Source organism: Takifugu flavidus, chromosome 11, assembly GCF_003711565.1.
Source record: "Takifugu flavidus isolate HTHZ2018 chromosome 11, ASM371156v2, whole genome shotgun sequence".
In the NCBI taxonomy this organism is placed as follows: domain Eukaryota; kingdom Metazoa; phylum Chordata; class Actinopteri; order Tetraodontiformes; family Tetraodontidae; genus Takifugu; species Takifugu flavidus.
The window spans coordinates 6,339,308-6,358,369 of NC_079530.1; the positions used below are offsets into that span (position 1 = coordinate 6,339,308).

The 19,062-nt window shown below is 40.4% G+C and overlaps 3 protein-coding genes across 5 annotated transcripts in view; 2 read left to right on the forward strand and 1 right to left on the reverse strand.

Annotated features, from left to right (window-relative positions):
• slc8a1b (solute carrier family 8 member 1b) overlaps positions 1–9,500 on the forward strand; it is a 72,495-nt gene extending 62,995 nt beyond the window's left edge. For both annotated transcript variants that reach the window (XM_057046864.1, XM_057046863.1), the window contains exons 9-11: positions 32–121; positions 3,580–3,683; positions 3,803–9,500. In XM_057046864.1, coding sequence (XP_056902844.1) covers positions 32–121; positions 3,580–3,683; positions 3,803–4,075 — 467 coding nt within the window. In that variant the 3' untranslated portion in view covers positions 4,076–9,500. The remainder of the gene's footprint in view (positions 1–31; positions 122–3,579; positions 3,684–3,802) is intronic.
• Positions 9,501–10,747: 1,247 nt separating this feature from the next.
• LOC130533454 (uncharacterized) lies at positions 10,748–13,370 on the reverse strand. 2 transcript variants are annotated; one of them, XM_057046865.1, is made up of 7 exons: positions 13,217–13,370; positions 12,758–12,984; positions 12,380–12,571; positions 12,136–12,302; positions 11,864–12,013; positions 11,483–11,655; positions 10,748–11,411 (listed from the first exon to the last, which is right to left on the reverse strand). In XM_057046865.1, exons 2-7 carry the CDS (start codon positions 12,941–12,943, stop codon positions 11,074–11,076), a joined length of 1,206 nt encoding a protein of 401 aa, XP_056902845.1. In that variant the 5' UTR covers positions 12,944–12,984; positions 13,217–13,370; the 3' UTR covers positions 10,748–11,073. The 2 variants fall into 2 exon arrangements, with proteins under 2 accessions (XP_056902845.1, XP_056902846.1); XM_057046866.1 differs by having other exon boundaries at positions 13,179–13,332.
• Positions 13,371–15,241: 1,871 nt separating this feature from the next.
• thumpd2 (THUMP domain containing 2) lies at positions 15,242–18,875 on the forward strand. The gene is made up of 11 exons (XM_057046929.1): positions 15,242–15,456; positions 15,795–15,933; positions 16,036–16,347; positions 16,421–16,548; positions 16,725–16,802; positions 16,899–16,951; positions 17,065–17,152; positions 17,308–17,379; positions 17,594–17,708; positions 17,847–17,967; positions 18,117–18,875. Exons 1-11 carry the CDS (start codon positions 15,346–15,348, stop codon positions 18,448–18,450), a joined length of 1,551 nt encoding a protein of 516 aa, XP_056902909.1. The 5' UTR covers positions 15,242–15,345; the 3' UTR covers positions 18,451–18,875.
• The last annotated feature ends 187 nt before the right edge of the window (positions 18,876–19,062 follow it).

Consider the following 19,062-nt stretch of genomic DNA (forward strand, 5'->3'; position numbering starts at 1 on the left):
TCATAGAGGTGTTCTTTTGAAACTATTGCAGGGGACCTGGCCTGCCACTTTGGCTGCACGGTGGGCCTGAAGGACTCCGTCACAGCAGTGGTATTTGTTGCTCTGGGAACCTCTGTACCAGGTCAGTAGATGGTCTACCTACAATATATCATTTCAGTACTCAGCCATTCAACACAGGTCCTTGGATCAACTTTTATATATGGCCATTTTCTTTCTCCAAACTGAGTTACTGAAGACCTTAAATGCCTCTTACTGAATTCTGTATTATCCCCCACCATACATCACTTCTAGTATACATAACAAAATAAAAGATTTGCTTCAAGATATCTTTGCTGTCACTGGGACACATTGAACTTCCTTACAGGCCCTTTTAATTAAACTACAATCTAGTATCAAGGCTGTCAGTGGAGTAAACGACTGTTTACCATCAGAGGGGATGCGTCAGATATAAATCCTCTGGAATAAAGTAGTTAAGTAATTCAATCCATTTGGGCTGCAAGTCACAATGTATTCATGTTTCTCCTGCTGTCGGGCTGCTTTAAGTTGACCTGCATTTCCTTTGTGTCTTTACTGTATATGTGGGTCTCTGCTAAAGAAAATAGAGCAGATAGCATCATTGATCATTCACTAAATGCAAGGAATGAGCGATGCCGCAGGCATGAGCTAAATGTGCTTTAACCTTGCTCTCAGTTGCGCGCGCGTGTGTGTGTTGAGAGAAAATACACACAGATGTTCCTGAACACTAAATATACACCACATAAACAACTGTGCAGATATATTATAACAATAATGGCGACAGCTTCTCTCACTGAAACGAGTGACGCACAAACACACAAGCAGCACTTGGACTGTGACCAGTCTGCTAGCATTAGCGCAAGGCTATTTGTCATGTCAAGCCCAGGTGGTCTGTCCTTGCTTTTGTATTACAGGCATATGCACACACTGCACAAGATGTGACATTGGGACACACAAGGAGAAGTGCATTCTCACTCGCATGGCCACAACACCTGCTCAGGACACCACTGATCAATGTATGCTGAAGAAGGAATGGATACAAATCGGTTCATCCATTCTAAGGCTTTTTTTCCTCCATATAAAGAATCGGTCTTTGTGTGTGTGCACACAGATACCTGCAAACACACACATAGGCAAATTCTATGGCTGTTAGTCTTAAGAAATCCCACCTTGTGCCTGCATTCAGTGATAATTAATCTCATTTATCACAGTGAGCAAGGCGCTGTGATAAACAAAGGGAGAGGGAGACATTAGAACCACATTGGTAGAGAAGTAAAAACTGAATTAGAAACCTGAGAAAATAAAACATGTGCTTGTTTTAAGGAATTATGTGTACCATTACATCGATTTTCCAAGTATTTTGTTGCTTGTTGGCTGATAAGTTTTCCTGATGTCGTTTCACAGTCAGGCAAAAGTAATCAAGTGAAACATTCAGACTAATATTGAGTTCAGTAGTGCTGTAATAAGCTGTTAAAGACAAACTAGTTTAGCGGGGCCATGAGGTGAATTTCAAAGCACACAGTCTTTGACCCTAAAGACCAGAGGTTAACGTTTGTGCCACTGCAGCCAAGAATAACGCATCCAACTATCTGTGGAACGGCACATTCACGCACCATCTACAACAGGATTACAGTCATTAATGACCCATTTCCTTAGTAATAGGGATTTTAATCTGGCAAAATGCAATCAGAATAAGATCTGAATTCTGCGCTGTAGCAGAAATATTTCTGTAGGTTAAAGGGACTTTGCCTTGTAAAATTCATGACAATAATACCGTTATTCACAGCCAGCCTGTACATCTGGTACGTGAGCAGTACACGGATTACCTGCTGTTGTTCCAACTGTCTGTATCACCACAGTCAATTTGGATCTGCTCAGTGAAAATAGAAATTTCGGAGATCTATACTGGCTTGAAATTCCCAAGGGAGCTAATGTTCCTATTAAGTGAACGGAAATGCTTTTCATCAGTCGTGTTCCGTCTGTTGTCATTATCAGTGTTGTGACTTGCGTCGTGATCGTGTCTTTGATTCTTTACGTGTGAAGCGATGACAGAAAAAAGGGCAGCCCGAAGGAGCAAGAAGGAGGGCTTGGAGAGGACTGGTGAGATTCAGAAAGGTTGGAGAGATACAGATTGATTGACAGAAGAGGCAGGAGAAAAGGGCAGAAACCTCTCAAGGGAGGCACATTCTCACAGAAGGAGCTGCTCAGAGGAACCTTTTACACACACATGCGCACACGGACACACACACAGGCCTTTTCCAGCTGGTGGTGTGGCATCTGATTGCCCTTAGGGGGCAGCAGTCACATGCGCACAAATAAATGCTCTGCATTGCGCTAGCTGAAATAACCACCACCTCTTCCCTACTTCTTCATTTGATGTTCCAGTGGCTGATTATTTATTTCACCTTCATCCTTTTATCATGTTGATCCATTTGTGTCCTGATGGTTTCTGGCAAACGTTAATCTAGGGGAGCATGAAAAAAGTGAGAAGAGCATGAAATGGCCATCTGGCTCCTTCGTTTGGTGACATTTGGCTGGTATTCACTGATCCTGGGAAGAAGGTTTCACCTTTTTGGGTGTTTCTGTTTGCCAAGCATGAAGAAGAGGGGCATTTTGGGACAGCGCGGTCCAAAACTGATTAGTTGGCAGATCAAGATGTGTTTGGCCCTGGAATCTGTGAGTCATCCTTTTAAATTATTGATCCTGGACCAACTTTGTCTGCCAGTGACAAAACTCTGTAAAAGGATTAAAGTTTCTACGTGTGATTTAAGGTTATTTTCTTGAGAAGCTTGCTGGATTTGCTTCATTAATCAAAAGCCTTTCATTTTTTGTTCTTGGCTACCTGAGGATGTTTATATCTCACAGCCCAAAGTATGTGGATGAGCTCTCGATTAAAACTATGAGCTTGCCCCCAGATTCACAGTTCCAGTCGAATTTTTCGTCCCCATATTTGTTGCAAAGCAGGTACAACATTAAAACCACAAGAAAGCATTTAAGTGGATGGTTTTTAACCCATAAAGGCAACCAGGCATAGGGAAATAAGGATTTCTGATGCCAGATACATTGCTAAACCTACATGAGCACACACCAGAGGCCTTCAAAGGGGCCATTGCTGATCATCCTTTTTCAGCGATGCCATGATGATGGGTGGATAGACTTGAGCCAGTGAAGTTGTGAGGGCAGGTTGATGATTTTTCACGTCCGTTTGGCAGTCCCTTGGCAGTTTTGTGTTGAGACATGATGAATCGCCCTGCGTGCTAATGATGATGCTGCACCAATGCAACTGGAGGGAACCATTGAGTCATGTGTGATCCCCATCCATCCATCCCAGGGTCACATATTTCTCATCAGGCTGTTGTACCATAGCCCTATGACCAATGAGCTTCACTTAAACTATCGAAGGCTTTAATGCTGAAAAAGTAGCTCCGAGGCTGCTTCCTCATCTGTCACATAGGCGGACATAAGAGAAATGTAACACTGCCGGGTGATATTGCCAAGCACTTTCCAGGAAGTATCTATTGAGCACTGCAAATCTTGATGCCCTCCTCTCCTCTGTCTGCCCAGATACTTTTGCCAGTAAGGTGGCTGCCATCCAGGATCAGTACGCCGACGCCTCCATCGGTAATGTGACTGGGTCCAATGCTGTAAACGTATTCCTGGGCATCGGGGTGAGTCCAGCGTATGTTTTTGCAGTAAATATCCACGCCATTGCCACGTCTGTCATGTTATTGTCAGTTCTGTGAGTCACTTTCATGTAATTCTGAGATGCTATGCTGATGTCTGACAGGTGGCATGGTCCATCGCCGCCATCTACCATAACTCCCAAGGCCGTGATTTCAAGGTGAATCCAGGCACACTGGCGTTCTCCGTCACACTCTTTACCATCTTTGCCTTCATAAGTGTTGCCACACTGATGTACCGACGGCGGCCAGAGATCGGTGGAGAGCTGGGCGGGCCCCGGACACCAAAAGTTTTGACCACCATGCTGTTCGTCAGCCTGTGGCTCCTCTATATCCTCTTCTCCTCACTGGAGGCCTACTGTCACATCAAGGGCTTCTAGGATAATTGGAGATGTTGAAGGGAAGGTGCACATGAAGGAAGAGGACAGGCAGAGATGGAGGGATTAGAAAATCTGTCATTCCTTTCTGTATAATAAATCGATTGACCGATGAATGGATGAAAAGATGAATTAAAGTTGAACATAGTGAAGAATCTAAGAAATTAATGGAGGTTCAGATGCAAGGAAGGGTGAAAACAAAGACAAATATCACAGTGACTCAAGGAATGGCCTAGAAGATGGGAAAATGGCAAACAGAGGAGAAAACCAAGGATTCCATGTTTTCCTGGGTTCCATAGATACAAGCCAGTCTAGTTGTCATAAACTCAACGATGTTTTAAAATCATCAAACTGATCCCCACACGTGTCTCAGCCAGTGCAGTCTCACAGAACTCACAAATCATAGACAAGTTAAAGGTTCCAACTGAACAAAAGACCATAGTATTTCTCAATATTTCCCATCCTGATGGGTTCGGAGAACACTTGATGTGCACTCTAACAGGCATGAACGAGGCACAACAGGACAGCATCAGCATGTAGAATTGTTACCAGATGACAAAATGAGAAGAATTCAGAGATTATTGACACAAATCTGGTCTGCTGGTGTGTGAATGTACATTTTGGTGCTCTTGAGTTTTTCTGAAGAAGGTCAAATGCTGTGGGGAGAGGGGAAAAAAAGCCTTTTGTTTTGCTGTGTGAGATAAAATATCAAGTTTTTCTGAATCAAATTCTTTCTGGCCTGCAAATAAACCCATTTATGTTTGTAGGAGGGTGCATTCAAGAAATCAAGATGTTTTCCTTTGTGATTAGAAATGTAAATACAGAGCTCAGTTTTAATCCTGAATGTCTTAGTTATGCCATGCACTCCTAATCGTGCCCTCTCTGTTGTTTTATACTGTAGATGTGAAGAATTTAAGGTCTAATTTGAAAAGGGGAAGAGTTAGCGTGCTGATACCTTTAATAAGGCCATGTCTGAGAGGACAAAATGGCTGCTGTACCGTTTAATACTGTTAGAGAAATTATTATGATGACATAAATGTTTAGATTAGTCTTAAGAGTGGGATTGTTCATGTTTTTGAACCAAGGGATTCTTCTATCCTTTTTGCCACTGATGAGATTGCCATGACCATGTATCAACAGCAATGTTGCAATTCACTGAGAAAAACAACTGCAAGTTAACCGCGACCTGTGACCCACCCCCCCCTTCCTCCATTAGATGTCAGATTGACCAGTCATTCAATGGCACATTTCCGCCTCGTCATCATCATTGTCACTGTACATCCTGAAGATTTCCCCTGGCTGACCAATCATCAAGGGCTTTGTGAGAAACCAGTAACCCCCAACCCTTAAACATGATTCACAAATTATCATTCCGATCAATCTGTGCTAGGTAATTGAAAATTGATTTGTACATACAGCATGACGTTATCCACCGATAATCAAATATTTATGCAGGTGTCTTAGTCTGATAAGCCTTCAACGAGTGCAGAAATTGGCAGATGGAATTTTCAGATGTACCCTAATAATTGAAAGAGCACTCCAATAATCCAAAGTGCACTACCAGAGCTTTCTTGGAGACTCTCCCAGTTGATTAGGAACTAGCTATATACAGTAGCTTTCTTTTTTTTCTTCTTTTTTTTACAAAATCAATCATTACTGCAATTTCTCAGACAGCCAGCACTCATATTACTGCTTCTAATACCACCCACTTTGATTACAGTAGCCCTGCAGGGACATACCGCATCCCCGACGTCAGGCAGATGACATTGCCCCCAGAAACACACCTATATTAGTAACACTATTGCGGGTTCCTGCTCTAAATTCTGGGAGTAGACCAAATCATTCAGAGATCATAGTTAAATTTAAGGATTTGATAACTCTGCTAAACTCCCAGTAGCCAAACTGGAACCAATACCAGAACTACAGAGGAAGAGCAGATGTAAAAAAGGTTCATAGAGGAAATTCCTACAAATTTTCTTTTACTGAGGACATTAATATTTAGATATTCTTATGATTTTAACCTTCATGGGGCTTAATTCTAAGGTGGATTTATTTTTTATTTTTATCAGAAGACAGGAGTCCGGCTGGATTTAATCAGTACATGACAGCGAGATGGGTGGATACATCTCTTTGAAAACACCAGCTGTGATATTTCACACTCGGACGCAGCAACAGACTTCTTTGATACGCGCGTATGTACGTCACCGCCATCCAGGGAACCAGTATCACACAGACAGACTCCCGCCCCCAAAGGCCTGCCCTGGAAATGCATTATCAGCCTGTCTTGATCTCCAGAATAGGTTTACACTTCAGACTGTTAACAGTTTTATCCAGTTTTATCAGACATAAACCACAGAGGGCGCGTTGTTCACCAGACTTACTGTATATGTACGATTTCTTTAAGGTCATAGTTTCTTGAATGGCACTATCCTATATGCATCTGAATTGGCCAAAATTTTCCTGCTGATGTGTTGTTTTTTTACTTGATGTATAATATAAGTAATATTTAAAAATGTAATTTGTAACATAAGTAAGCTGCGCTCGATGTAATCTATTTAAAACGTGGGCAAAATGTGTGTCAGCCAGTTTTCAACCTGTGTGTAAGAGTGAAGGGGATCAGAACCCTGGGCTGGTGTATCCACCTGTATATTAGGATATAAAAGTGTGTATAAAAGCTCCAGGCTGTCGTAATCAGGGACGTATCAGTAATCCATCAGATGTTCCTCTGAAACTACAAATTAAAAGAGCAGTTCAAAAACAGCCACACTTAGCAGAGTCCAAGAGTTACCTTCATGAATCTGTGGAATACCACTGATGTTGAGGTTCAGCAGGAAAATGAGGATTTTATTTGCCATCTTTGGAGTGACAGTTTACCCCTGTTTTGCCAAAGGGAAATCTTTATATGAACACCTTCATATTTCCAGTGCAACCTGGAAAAGGTGTTTTTGTAAGTCATAGATTTTTCTTAAAACACCAACTAATATTCATGCTTCACTAACATTGATAAAATAGACTAAATTTCCTTGAAGTAATCAGAATATTTTAATTTTGGATGCATTTGTCTTTTCACTGGCATGGAGCTAATACACTGTAAAAAGTTATGCCCGTGTGTGCAAAGTAAAAGCTATTGCCTAATATGAATTACCTTTGAGACTGCTATATTGTGATGGATTATTTAAAAGATGACTGTTGCTGCATTAATTTAGTTGCCAAAAGCTAAGATTGAAGTTATTTCACCACCTAGTCTGATATGAAGTTAGTACGGTAGCAGAAAATGAATTTTTATCCACCATAAGACCCGCATTTCTTTTCAAAAGCAACTCCTGGAAAATAATTACGATGTGACTTAAGTAGTTTGGTCTTTTGGGGTCTGAAAGCTGTAAATATAATACAAAATAGTGGGCAGAAATGAGCTGTAAAGTGCAGTTTGTTTGTTTTTTGTGGTGGAATTTTGAAGACTTGGGCACATGTTTAAATGAAGGAAAAACGTTGCACTGGTTGTGGTCGCTTATGTGAAACGGCTGTTGTTTAGTCAAGCACTCAAAGACGCTTCTGGTGTCGACGACCACAGCAGACGCTGCCTTTGACTGATGTACCCACTAATGATGTTTTACCTGATGTGCGACCAACAACAAAAATGCAGTGATGTCAACGTCGTGACCATGTTGCTTTGATCAATGACGCGTTCATGTCGCCTCTTTTGATTTTGTTACCAACTCTCTGCCTGTCTGACGGACTGAGGAATCAATGAACCCAACCGCTGTCAGCCAGTCTGGCTGACAAATGGACAGACAGACGGACAAGGCCGCTGCTGGCTACGAGATCAGCAATGCCACAACCATTAAAGTAGTGCTGGATGAAAAACTTAGAGCTGTTCTCTACTTTTACATGGACAGAGTGCAATGTTGTTGAAAAAGGAGGAAGAACATAAAAAAAAAACCTGAAGTTACAGCCATACCTTGATTTCTGGGTCAGTGAGGTCAAAATGGACTCTCTTCTCCTGCCCAGTATGTATTGTTATGGTGTCTCTCTGTCCCCGTGTGTCCTCCTGCCTTTCTCTGTCTCTTTTCTTGTCCACTCCACTCGCTTTACTTCCCTAACTCCCCCTTTGACTCTGCCGCATTTTCCATATTTTGGAATGTTGATGTGCTACTTGTTGACACTGTGCATGAATGATAACATGTATGTATATACCGTAGTTATAACCGTGTCCCATTCTCCCGGTGTTGACTAAAGATGGTTTGAATGTTCAGGTTCTCTGTTCACCTTTTACTTTATTTCAGTTCCATTTCTAATGTATGTAGAGCTTAACAATGGTATGTTTTTAATTTAAACGAAGATAGCAGCTTTTGTTTGAGTTACTTGCACACTGATTCAGTTTTGTTGTTGTTCAAAAGGCAATATCTGCTGTTATTGAATGAGAGAGGAGCTCATAAAGGAGTTATGTACCTTAAATAATCTATATGGGAGCTGCATGGGTTATTTGTATTTTAAAAAGACACTGCTTGCTACTTCTAATACCATGGTTGTATTCTCTGAGAGGGGGGAGGACTGCTAAATGTCATTAATTATAATAGTGATAATAATAATAATGTGTACATACTGTACAGTGTTAGGAGTGAGATGGGCTGTATGTCCATCGCACTGACCATAAAGGACTAAATATTTATTTAAGTGAAAAAAACACTCACTGCACTCAAAAATGACATATATTGCCTTTTTTGCTGATTATCAGACATTTGCTTCAGTTCTTTAACGCTTCCTCACTCTTTCTTCTCTCTGTGGTTGATTCCTTTAATTTCCCTTTATTGCTCCGTCTGGCTCTGTCGGTTCTCCACATGGGGGTGGATTTGATGGGCTTCTGTCAGTCTTTTCTGACTCAGCCTCCGTCACTCTTGTCTTTCTGGGGGGATTTATCCCACAGACTGGTTCAGAATGGCCCATTTCCACCAGTCTCGCCATCTTTTGTAAATCTGCCAGTGGAACGTCTCCGTCCATCTGAGTCCTTCAGAAGTTGTTACCGTCTCTGAATTGCGCCTGACTTGGAACGTTGGCTGATTTGATTTTTTCCGTGTTTGATGTAAATCTATTTCCTTTGATTCACTCCCCCCCCCCCCCACTGCTCATATTTTGTTTTTTTTCTTTGTCCTCACAGGGTTTCTCTGAGAGTTTCACATTTGCCATCGTGTGCGCGCATGTGTGTGTGTGTGTTTGAACACTTATCAGTTTTTTTTTCTTTCACTGTCCTGGTTGGTCTTTTCATCTCTTTTCACTGCTATTATGTGCAAGTGCAAGTTTTCTTTTTTCCTTGCCTTTTTTTTACTTTTATTGATTGATAGGAAAACACTGTCTCTCTGTTGCTACTAACTGTGACTGCTCTTCTGACAAAGCCAACAAAATAAAGTTTGGGATACCCTGTTTCAGAGAAGCTGAGCCTTTTGTTTCAATTACTGCTCAAATTATTATGATGATTATCTCTGGTTTAATCAAATTTTCTGGGGGAGTTTTAGTTTTATGTTTCGTTTAGTGTACAGTCTACACTTCCTGGCATACATATTAGTGAGTCAGCAAAAGAAAAACATACCGGTAACATGTTGGGTTTATTTACACAAATCAGCATTTTTCAGTGCGCCCCCACCCTCCTAATACCTTCCCTGACTCAAACCTCATTACGCTGTCACATTTAAATTCTAGACATTCTAGATGGTGTCGGTTACAGGTTTGAATAAGAATTTTTATGTGTGTGTTTGAGTTCCTGGAGAGAGAATAAAGCCTCAGATGTCAGAAAGACTGTGTTGGCTGTCAAACTGTCCAGAATTATTTAGTTTCTGGCCAACAGGAGATGCCTGGATTTTCTTTTTGCCGTTTATCAAAGGATAAATGGAGTTCAGTGACAAGGTATTTCCAAAATGGGTATTTACAACAAAAAAAGGAAGTCGCATAGTTGATGTCAGTTCTTCCCTCACCCTGTTAGCGTCACTGCGAAACAAATGGTTACTCTTTAAGTGTTATCTATGATCATTTCTTTGTCCTATAATGTGTAATATTATAGGAGTCCATATATCTTTATCTCTTTCGGGGCTTTTTTTTAATACTTCCAAGGCTCCAAAAAGTTGGCAGCAAATTCAGAACATCAATATTTGACAACCTTTCAATGAGACCCAAAAAGGTCGGCATAATAACATTCTCAAACCATTTAAAATCAAGACTTCATCTTTTAGTTCTTTATTTGACTTATCGACATGCTCTTATTTAATTATATTCCTTATATGTCTTCATGATGAATCCTGCCATTGATAAATATCCACCTGCCTCTGGGTTGAGTGGGTCTCAGCGCTGTTGTTGGCATAAACGCATGCACAAAACAAACATGATTGTGTAACACAAAACATTTTCACACTAGACATGGATGCTATGGTTTTCTCCCAGTCTCTTGCTCACATACCCATCATAACACCCACATGCAGATATGCAGCCTCCCCAGCTGACAGTCACTCAGGGCTCTCCTCGGAACATCACTCAAACCTCACTTCAGTCAATTTCCTTTTACGTGTGAAAGGAGAGCGTTGAGAGCTCGTGGACAGGTCGCTGCGCTCGTAAGAAGAATGATCTTTTCAGTCTGTTTGACTTCCGGTAGTGATTTTATGGTGTCAATATTCATAAAAACCAATCAAAAAGCAGCTCAGCAGTTTATTCTTGGCCCAAGGACAAAGAAATCATCTTCACTTGTTCGTAAATTATCAAATATTTCTTTACACATTTAAGCTCATCTTACAAACTGGGTGGATATTCATACAACAGCAGAACGTAGAACATCTGCCTCTTGCTTCTCTTCACGTGGAGAATCTGCTCTAACAGGTTCACAGTTTCAGCGTAGAAATCTTCAGTCAAATACAGCAAACTGCCTTCTCATCAGTTGCATCCAATTGTAACATTTAGTGCATGTCAGCAAAGATCTGAAATGTCCTGGCTTTTATGAACAAGTTGCCCACTCGTGGCTTTCATTCATGTGGCTGTGTCTCCACAATGCTCAGTTTTAAGTTTTCATCCCTCTGGTTACCTCTTTCCATGTTTCCCAATGGCCTTTTTCCTTCTGTGGTCTCTCCATCATTGATATATCTCTGTTTTCCCGTCTCGCTCTTTATTTTGCAACCTAATGGCATCTTTTGTTTTCTTTGCCTGTCATTGGCCCCAATAAAATAATTCTCCAGCTTTGTTATTGGGCCTTTGTCAGAGAAAAAGTAATCCAGGTATGCTCGTGAGTATTGATCTGATGTGATCAGGTCCAGGTTGATGGAGGAGGTCACATTTGCAGAAGTCTCACCAGAGACTCTTCTACCTGTGAAGATTAGCTTCTTTTTTATTAATTGCAACATGACACCAAAAAATGTTTCACCACAATATTTCTACCTATTTCAAACTCCAGTGTGGATAAAGAGATGGTCACACACTTCCCAGTCTCTCTGTCTGTTACTGTGAGACCTGTCATGGAGCCCTCTTCTTGCATCTCGTTGGTGGAGTCACGTAAAGCTGCAAGGCCCCCTCGACACTTCACCACACACACGGTATTGGACTTAACACGTCTATAAAAGAATCAACAATACAGCAGAGGGAGTTTAGCAAAAACAAAACATTTCGATTAGTAGCAAAGGTTTGAAAATCTGACTCATCATCTAGAAACTGTCAAAACAGGTTATTCAGATTGACAGCTAGATCTGCAACAAGGCTCTTCTCTTCTCTTATATGAATGCAGGGGCTGCCTGAATAGGGAGTCATAACCAGGCACATCACCTGTATGCAGGTATTATTTGAGCGAGATCTTCTTTGTACTGCTCCAGTGCTGCCTTTGCTGCCAGGGGCTCTGCCTGCCCCTGAAGAGCTGAAAGATGAACCAACATCTGGACGTTAAAAGCAGCTCCACTGGCCCAGTGCTTCAAAGACCTAAAAGGACCAGAAAGGTAAAACAAAAGAGCAGTCAGGCAGGTGCAGTCATTCTAAATTTAAGCAGTAACCACAGCAGTGGTAAATGCAGATTCTGCTGCATTTATTATCTTTTATATTACCTGGAATCACAGTCGCCTGCAATTAGACGGGTCTTCAGCTGGGTGAGAATGAGGCTAAACTGGGCCTCAAGTCTGACGGTATCCTGAATCAGCTTGTTTCTGTCAGTCAGGTTGATTCTAAAACGCTTCAGATACTCTTCCATCACTTCCTGGAGTTCCCAGACTTTCTGCAGGAGTTAATGATCTATGCATGAATATTGTAAAATTCACTATCCTTTCATCACCTTTGCCTGAAAAGATTTACCTGGCTTGATGATAACCCTGCCATCTTTCCTCTCACATTTGAATGTTTTGATGACGTGTAGACCATATCCACCAACAACGTGACCACGAATCCCACAAGGCCAGCCAGGCGGGGCTCATCAGAGAAGGTTGACAGACGGCTAATCAGATCCCTCAGGTAGGCAGGCGCCCTGTCACCAATGTCACTCTGCAGCTGGAGAAGAAAAGGAAGGTGATATGATCGCTCGCCATTTAAATCCTACAAAGAATCACATATTACATATCAATTTAGGTGTATTTATACTTTTATTTGTTAACTGACTGTAAACATCCTGCTTTACTTTCAAAGTGAAATTAATTTTAAGACCACTGCATTTTAGAGAAAGAAAAATCTATTAACATGACGCAGCTGTTCCTGAAGATGGGACCCGGGGTTAATGCTCTCATCCTGACTGGCCAGGAGGAGAGGGTGGACAACTCCAAGGTCCGGCACGGCATCGCCCTCCAACATGGCATCATAAAGAACAGATCCAACTGCCTCCTTCAACTGAGAAACATCGTTTTCTGTTGACAAAACTTGGCCCATGATGATATGGGAGAAGACCAAACAGAAATTTATGACGGCATCTGAAAACAAAACGAAATAGAATATTCGATGCATTTGTGTGGGTTTTAAACCTGTAACCAAATTGACATTCCAAACAGTTCAACTCTGAGCCATCTACATAATGATGATTAGGATACCTTCCGTGATGTAACACAAAACGGTATTGAGTGGGCACTATTAGAGGTATGCTACAGTATGTGATTTATAATAGAACCTTTAGCTCAGGAACGGTAATAGAACATCCAGACCGACCTTCCAGCGCAGTTGGCGATCTTCTGGCGCAGTTACTTTCTCTCTAACAGGCAGGGAGTTGCGCTATTCCAGTGTTTTCGCTTTTATTTACTTTCTTCCGCGCCTGCCTGCTGCAGCTGAGGAGATTAAACAAGACAACACGGAAGCGGGCTGGAGCGCAGCATTAGCCCACACCGCCCCTCAGCGGCGTTAATTGGAACTACAAGTCATGTGGTACGTAAGTGCCATGAAGATGTTTATGAGATCTTCATGTAAAATATTGTTGAATCTGAAATAAAACTAACTAGAGCAGGGTTTTACTCCACAGTTTTATTATTAATTAAAGCAATACAGTAACTTGGGAATCAACCGAATAGCTGAAAATCAGATGCAAATCGCAGCTGGGTTTTTCAGCGTAACATTGACAAAAAGGAGGCCAAGGGCTCTCTCCTTTTTTATAGGACTAAATAGAGCAGCTTTTTGGTGCAGTGATGTTTTTAGTTGATAAAATATGGAGCAAGGGGATTTGGGACTTTATGTAGTGTAACTGATCTTTGTTAACTAGGACAAAAGCAGGCACATTGCCATGGAGTTTTGTATGCACCTGCAGAAAAAGAATTGTAATGTTGCTCGGTTTTTTTTGTTTGTTTTTTTTAAAAATTTGATTATTATTTCATGAAGCATCCCATTTGGCCTTGGAATTATTCTAACTTTGTAACTCTTGTTTTACCTCTTTTGTGAGGGTCCAGCTGTATTTTTAAGTTATCCTATAGGTAGTTTAATGAGGTTTATGGCACAATGGAAAATGTTCTTTAAATCTGTAAAAAGGCAATTTATGTCCAATGTGTTATTGTAAATGTTCAAACACACCAGCCTTAAGCTCTTTCAAGGCTTCACTAATTAACCCACCAGTGCAAGGTTGTAAACAAAGCATCTGCCTCCCATATTTTTTGCTTTTCTCAACAATCCTCCCATCATTATTATTTTGCTCTTCTTTTCCCCCTTATGTACTCTATCCTCTCTGATGATTTATTGGGTAAAGATGAGAATAAAAACAAGTTTAATGTCCTGCAATATATCACACATGGGCTGCTGTGCCAGACAGCATTCATATTGTGGAGCTGTTGCAATTGGTTTGTAGCACTGGGTCTAATTATTGCATGTGGCAGCTGTTCAGAGGAGTATTAATGTCTTCTTTCTGCATGGGTACAACTAATATTATGACTTGATGAAAGTCATCACAGAATAAACTGAAGGGAAATTGTAGAACATTGAAAAATGAGTACCATATCGTGCTGCAACATTGTTGACATAAATTACTTTTTATGCAACTTTAGTAATGGTCCATTGGTTTTTATAGTCAGTTATCCATTATGCATGAGAGTTTAGTGAGAGAGTGCCAACAGGTCACAGTAATTATTCTTCATAATAGTAGTAGATGAGTGAAGTCATAGACAGTCATAGGCCAGAAGAAAAACAGGGACCAAGTTTTTTTTTTTTTTTTTTTTACAGGAATATTGACAAAAAAGAAATAACCTTTAGAGGAAAAACTAACTTCTAAAACCAAAGTCTTAATTTATGCTGCAGAATTTAAAAGTCTCCTTCCTCTCCTGATTTGGGAGAACACCTGTTCACATCTGCCTGCAGGCGACAATGCAGCAGAGCTGAACATATTTCGCACTCAGATTCAAATGCGGCACACAGCATAACAAACACTTAAGGGTTCTTGGTGCATGTTTGACGAAATACTCTACGTGTAAAGGAAGCAGTTACGAAATAATAATTTTAAAAACCCTGATAATAACTATAAAATGTATCTTTACTAAATTCCTTTATTACAATTTAATGAAAATCAAATCGATATAATATGAGTTGGGCACATTTTACAGTTAATTAGTCACACGTATGGAGAGTTATCTTTTAAAAAATTGAATTAAACAAATGCGCTCGAAGATCGATCATCAGTGCCGTTATCCACTGTGAAAGAGAGACATCTATTGGCCATATGGGGTCATTGTATTCTGAAAAGTCATTTCCGTTTCCGGTGTAAACAACTATTCCAATATGGCGGAACACCTGTGAAGTAGAAGATGCACCCTGTAGAAGCTGAGTTGGATGTTTTGTTGAGTTAAATACTTTGTAGATGCAGAATGGCTGAATCGAAAAACGATGGAAATTTAATTCGTTATTACTGCACTGCTGGTAAAGGGATGGAACTTTTTTTACTTGAAGAGTTGAAGAAGAATCTGGCGGCTGAAGATGTGAGTGTCCGAAAATCTGCCCAGTTTCAGAGTTTTTAACATGTAATAAAAACGCTGTTTGATCACGTTTTTTCAATAGTTGAAAATTACTTTTTTTTAAAGTAATCTGGATCTGGTTGTTATTTCGGATTATTAATTATTAAGGATTCTTTAAAATGTACATATTAAATGGTTGTTTTTAAAACGATGTTTTCTTCTTCGGAGGATTTTATTCATATTATCTTACGCTTATCTATAACAGGGCGCCTCATTTTTCATTTTAATATTTTTCTTTTGTTATGTTTAGGCTGTGTCATATTTTGTCATTATTTCTGTGTCTTTTTCTTTCGTGTGGTCAGGTTTATCAGATCCCAGGTAAAGTGATATTCAGCTCCACTGCTGATGTTAACAGACTTTGTCAGCTGAAAGCTGCAGAGAGAATTTTCCTTTTCCTGAAACAAGACCACCCAGTTTCCATTACGGCAAAGACAAACCCAGGTACCAGAACAGCAAACACATCAAAGGCGCAGATTCGGCACTAACTTTCAGGCCTTTACGGGATTTTCTTGGTCTTGAAATTGCTCTTGATAACGTCAACAGCAAAAGCAGCCTCCGCGTTGCAGTCCCGACTTTTGGGGGACATTGAGCAGTGGACCAGCGCTGTAAGGACATGGACTCGCCTGCAGAGGGAGATGGTATACAGATCGTATCCTGTCACGCTATCAAAAGGAAGTACAAGAGAAGATAGTGTTGTTCAAAAGAGGAATGAACCATCTGGAACGGGAAAGAAGAGAAAGAGAGATGATGATGTTGATGAGGAGAAGTGGACCTTTCCACCGCAGGAAAATACTAGTGGCATTAGGAATAGGCACAATACTTTAACGGACCAATCTAAAGACGACGCAAAAAAAGGTGAGAAGTGATTTTAGATTTTCAGATTTATTTAATTTCTTTTCACTTTCATTTATTATGCTTTCATGATCAGCTAATACTTCTGGAGAAGCAAGTCAGATTCCAATGCGACTCAGTACGACCCAGCTTCCTTCTGCCCCAATCTCATTCAGAATCAACTGCAAGTGTAGTGGATCTTTGTCTCGATGCTTCACTCCACAGGTAGAACTGACATCTCTTCTAAATATAATATCAAGGAAATAATCAATAAGTCGCTACTACAGAAAGCATTCAAAACATGATACATATTTATTTATTTCCATTTGTCGTGTGTGCAGTTCTACGGTGGCTATAAATTATATGTGAAATTATGCTTTGGTATTCTGTATCTAACTTAGGAGGTGAGCAAAGTAATTGGAGTAGGTTTGAGCAGACACCTTGGCTGGAAGACTGACCTGAAGAATCCACAATTAGAGGTCTCTTCTCTTCTCTTCTCTTCTCTTCTCTTCTCTTCTCTTCTCTTCTCTTCTCTTCTCTTCTCTTCTCTTATTTTGGTTTGCTCTCTGCTGCAGGTGAATATTCATTTGAGTGATGATCATTGCCTGATGGGGATCCCATTAAGCAGGTTTCTGATCTTTAACTCATCAATAATAACTATGTTGGCATCTGTTGGCTCTAGCACATGATGAGGAAGAACAATGTTTCTCTTTTAAATGATTTTCTGTCTCCATCCCTCAGGTTACCTCTGGCGAACAGATGTTACATTAAAAATACTGGACTAAGGTCCACTGTAGCCTGGGCCATCGCCTCATTGGCTCAGATACAGGTACCATTACTTATTGCCTGCGTCTTCTTTAACTATTAATTTTAAAACAAAGTGGTTTTGTACATAAAGACATTTTAAGACTTCACGCTACATTCCAGTTACAGTTTAATGTGGCCCCTCAGTTTACAAACTGTATGTGCTTTCTTGCCTCCCAGCCAGGTTTTTGCGTCCTCGACCCAATGTGCGGTGTGGGGACTATTTTGATAGAAGCAGCACAGGAACACACGGTGAGGCCAGAAATCTATACAGCCTGTGTATAAAAGGCTTACCGTAATTACACTTCATAGGTTTTGGAAAGCTTTGAATATGCAGACATTGTTCGAGTATAGTTACACTATTTTGTTTTTTTCTTTATTTAGTAAAGTACAGAATACCGTATTTCATAGCCAACAATCAAAAAGTAGCATCATCTGATATAGACTCTCTTACTGGAATTTTTAGGATGCCCTTTTCCTTGGTATGGACATTGATGATGGACAGATCCAGAGAGCGAATGAGAACATAGAGTTTGCAGAAGTTGAAAACAGAATACACTTAACGAAAGCTTCATCTATGAGTAAGAAAAGGGCCAACACCCTGTCCGATACCACAATACCTTTCTAAAGATGTGCAAAACGTTTATAACCTTGCTAGTAGTATCCATACTGTGTGTTTTGTGACCTCTGACCTCTCAGTATGTGTTCTGTGTATGCAGTGATACCGCTGTCTGATGGCAGGGTAGATGTTATCGTGTGTGACCTGCCGTTTGGCAGGAAGTTTGGCAACAAAGTTGATATGGCTGCCAAGTTGCCTCTCATCCTTACTGAGATGGAGAGGTTTGTGTCTCCATAAAATGTTATTTTTTGTATATTAATTAAGTTATTGTCCCTTACCTCCACTTTGTCTGAAATCGCCAACATTTCATCCTGCTATTTCAATGAAAATGCTTTTATTAAGACCTGTCTGTCTGATGCTTCTTCTTTAGAGTCCTCTGTGTTGGTGGAACCCTTGTTCTTCTTCTGAGTCCACAGTTATCCTGTCTTTTGAAGAAACTGCTTGAAAAGAGCCATACTGAAACATCATCTAACAATGACTCAAAGTCTCAGGCTGGTCTCCAAAGTTACCCACCTCCTCCATTGCCAGCAGGGAGAGTCACTTTAAAGATTGATCAGGAAATCCATTCATCACCCATCCAGGACCCAGGCCGCCAGACTGATCTTCATACATTTCATTCCTCTCTCAAGCATCAAGAATCCTTTAGAGTCAGTCTTGGGTTGATAGATGGAATAATCCACAAATATGTCAAGACAATCATATGATGAATGTCGGTGGAATCAGATTTCACAGTATTTTGTTACAATTCTTACAGTTATGTAAAAACTTTGAAATACCAGCTCCAGATGGAATTCTTGTTTATTTTCTAATGTCCCCTGCTATTTGTCTGCTCAATATGAAGAACTCTGTGATGATATTAAAACAATGGTTCTTTTCAAGGCTAGATAATGTTTACAAAGGAAATGATGCCATTCCTATGGTCTATCATTCACCCTTTCAGCCACCATTTCACCCTTCTTGTATCTGGTTTATTTTTAAATTTCCAAAATGAATTTTAAAGGTTTTTCACTTGTGGCACGGGTAGAAATAATTGATTTTACTCATGTATTTATTTTTTTTTACCTGTGTATGTATTTTTACCTTACAGTATGCTGTTATTACAAACGTTCAAACCTTATAACACTCAAAAGCATTGTTACAGGTTCTCTGTACATCATGTGAATCATTGCCATTCATCACAGAGGCCACTTTTCTTTGCAAATTACCTTTTTCCGTTCTCTGTTGTTTTCCACTTGTAACGCAGCTTCTTGTGTAGATATAAGCTGCTCTTCACCTAATTTCAGAAAACAGCGCGTTTCTGTTAAGGCCAATATTTC

Coding starts and splice junctions, on each gene's coding strand:
- LOC130533454 (XM_057046865.1), bottom strand. CDS start 12,943: ATGGGCCAAGTTTTGTCAACAGAAAACGATGTTTCTCAGTTGAAGGAG. Junction 12,014..12,135: donor GCAGGCGACTGTGATTCCAG/GTAATATAAAAG, acceptor TGGTCCTTTTAG/GTCTTTGAAGCACTGGGCCA. Junction 11,656..11,863: donor CAAATAATACCTGCATACAG/GTGATGTGCCTG, acceptor ATTCTTTTATAG/ACGTGTTAAGTCCAATACCG.
- thumpd2 (XM_057046929.1), top strand. CDS start 15,346: ATGGCTGAATCGAAAAACGATGGAAATTTAATTCGTTATTACTGCACT. Junction 16,549..16,724: donor CTCGATGCTTCACTCCACAG/GTAGAACTGACA, acceptor TATCTAACTTAG/GAGGTGAGCAAAGTAATTGG. Junction 16,952..17,064: donor ATGGGGATCCCATTAAGCAG/GTTTCTGATCTT, acceptor TCCATCCCTCAG/GTTACCTCTGGCGAACAGAT.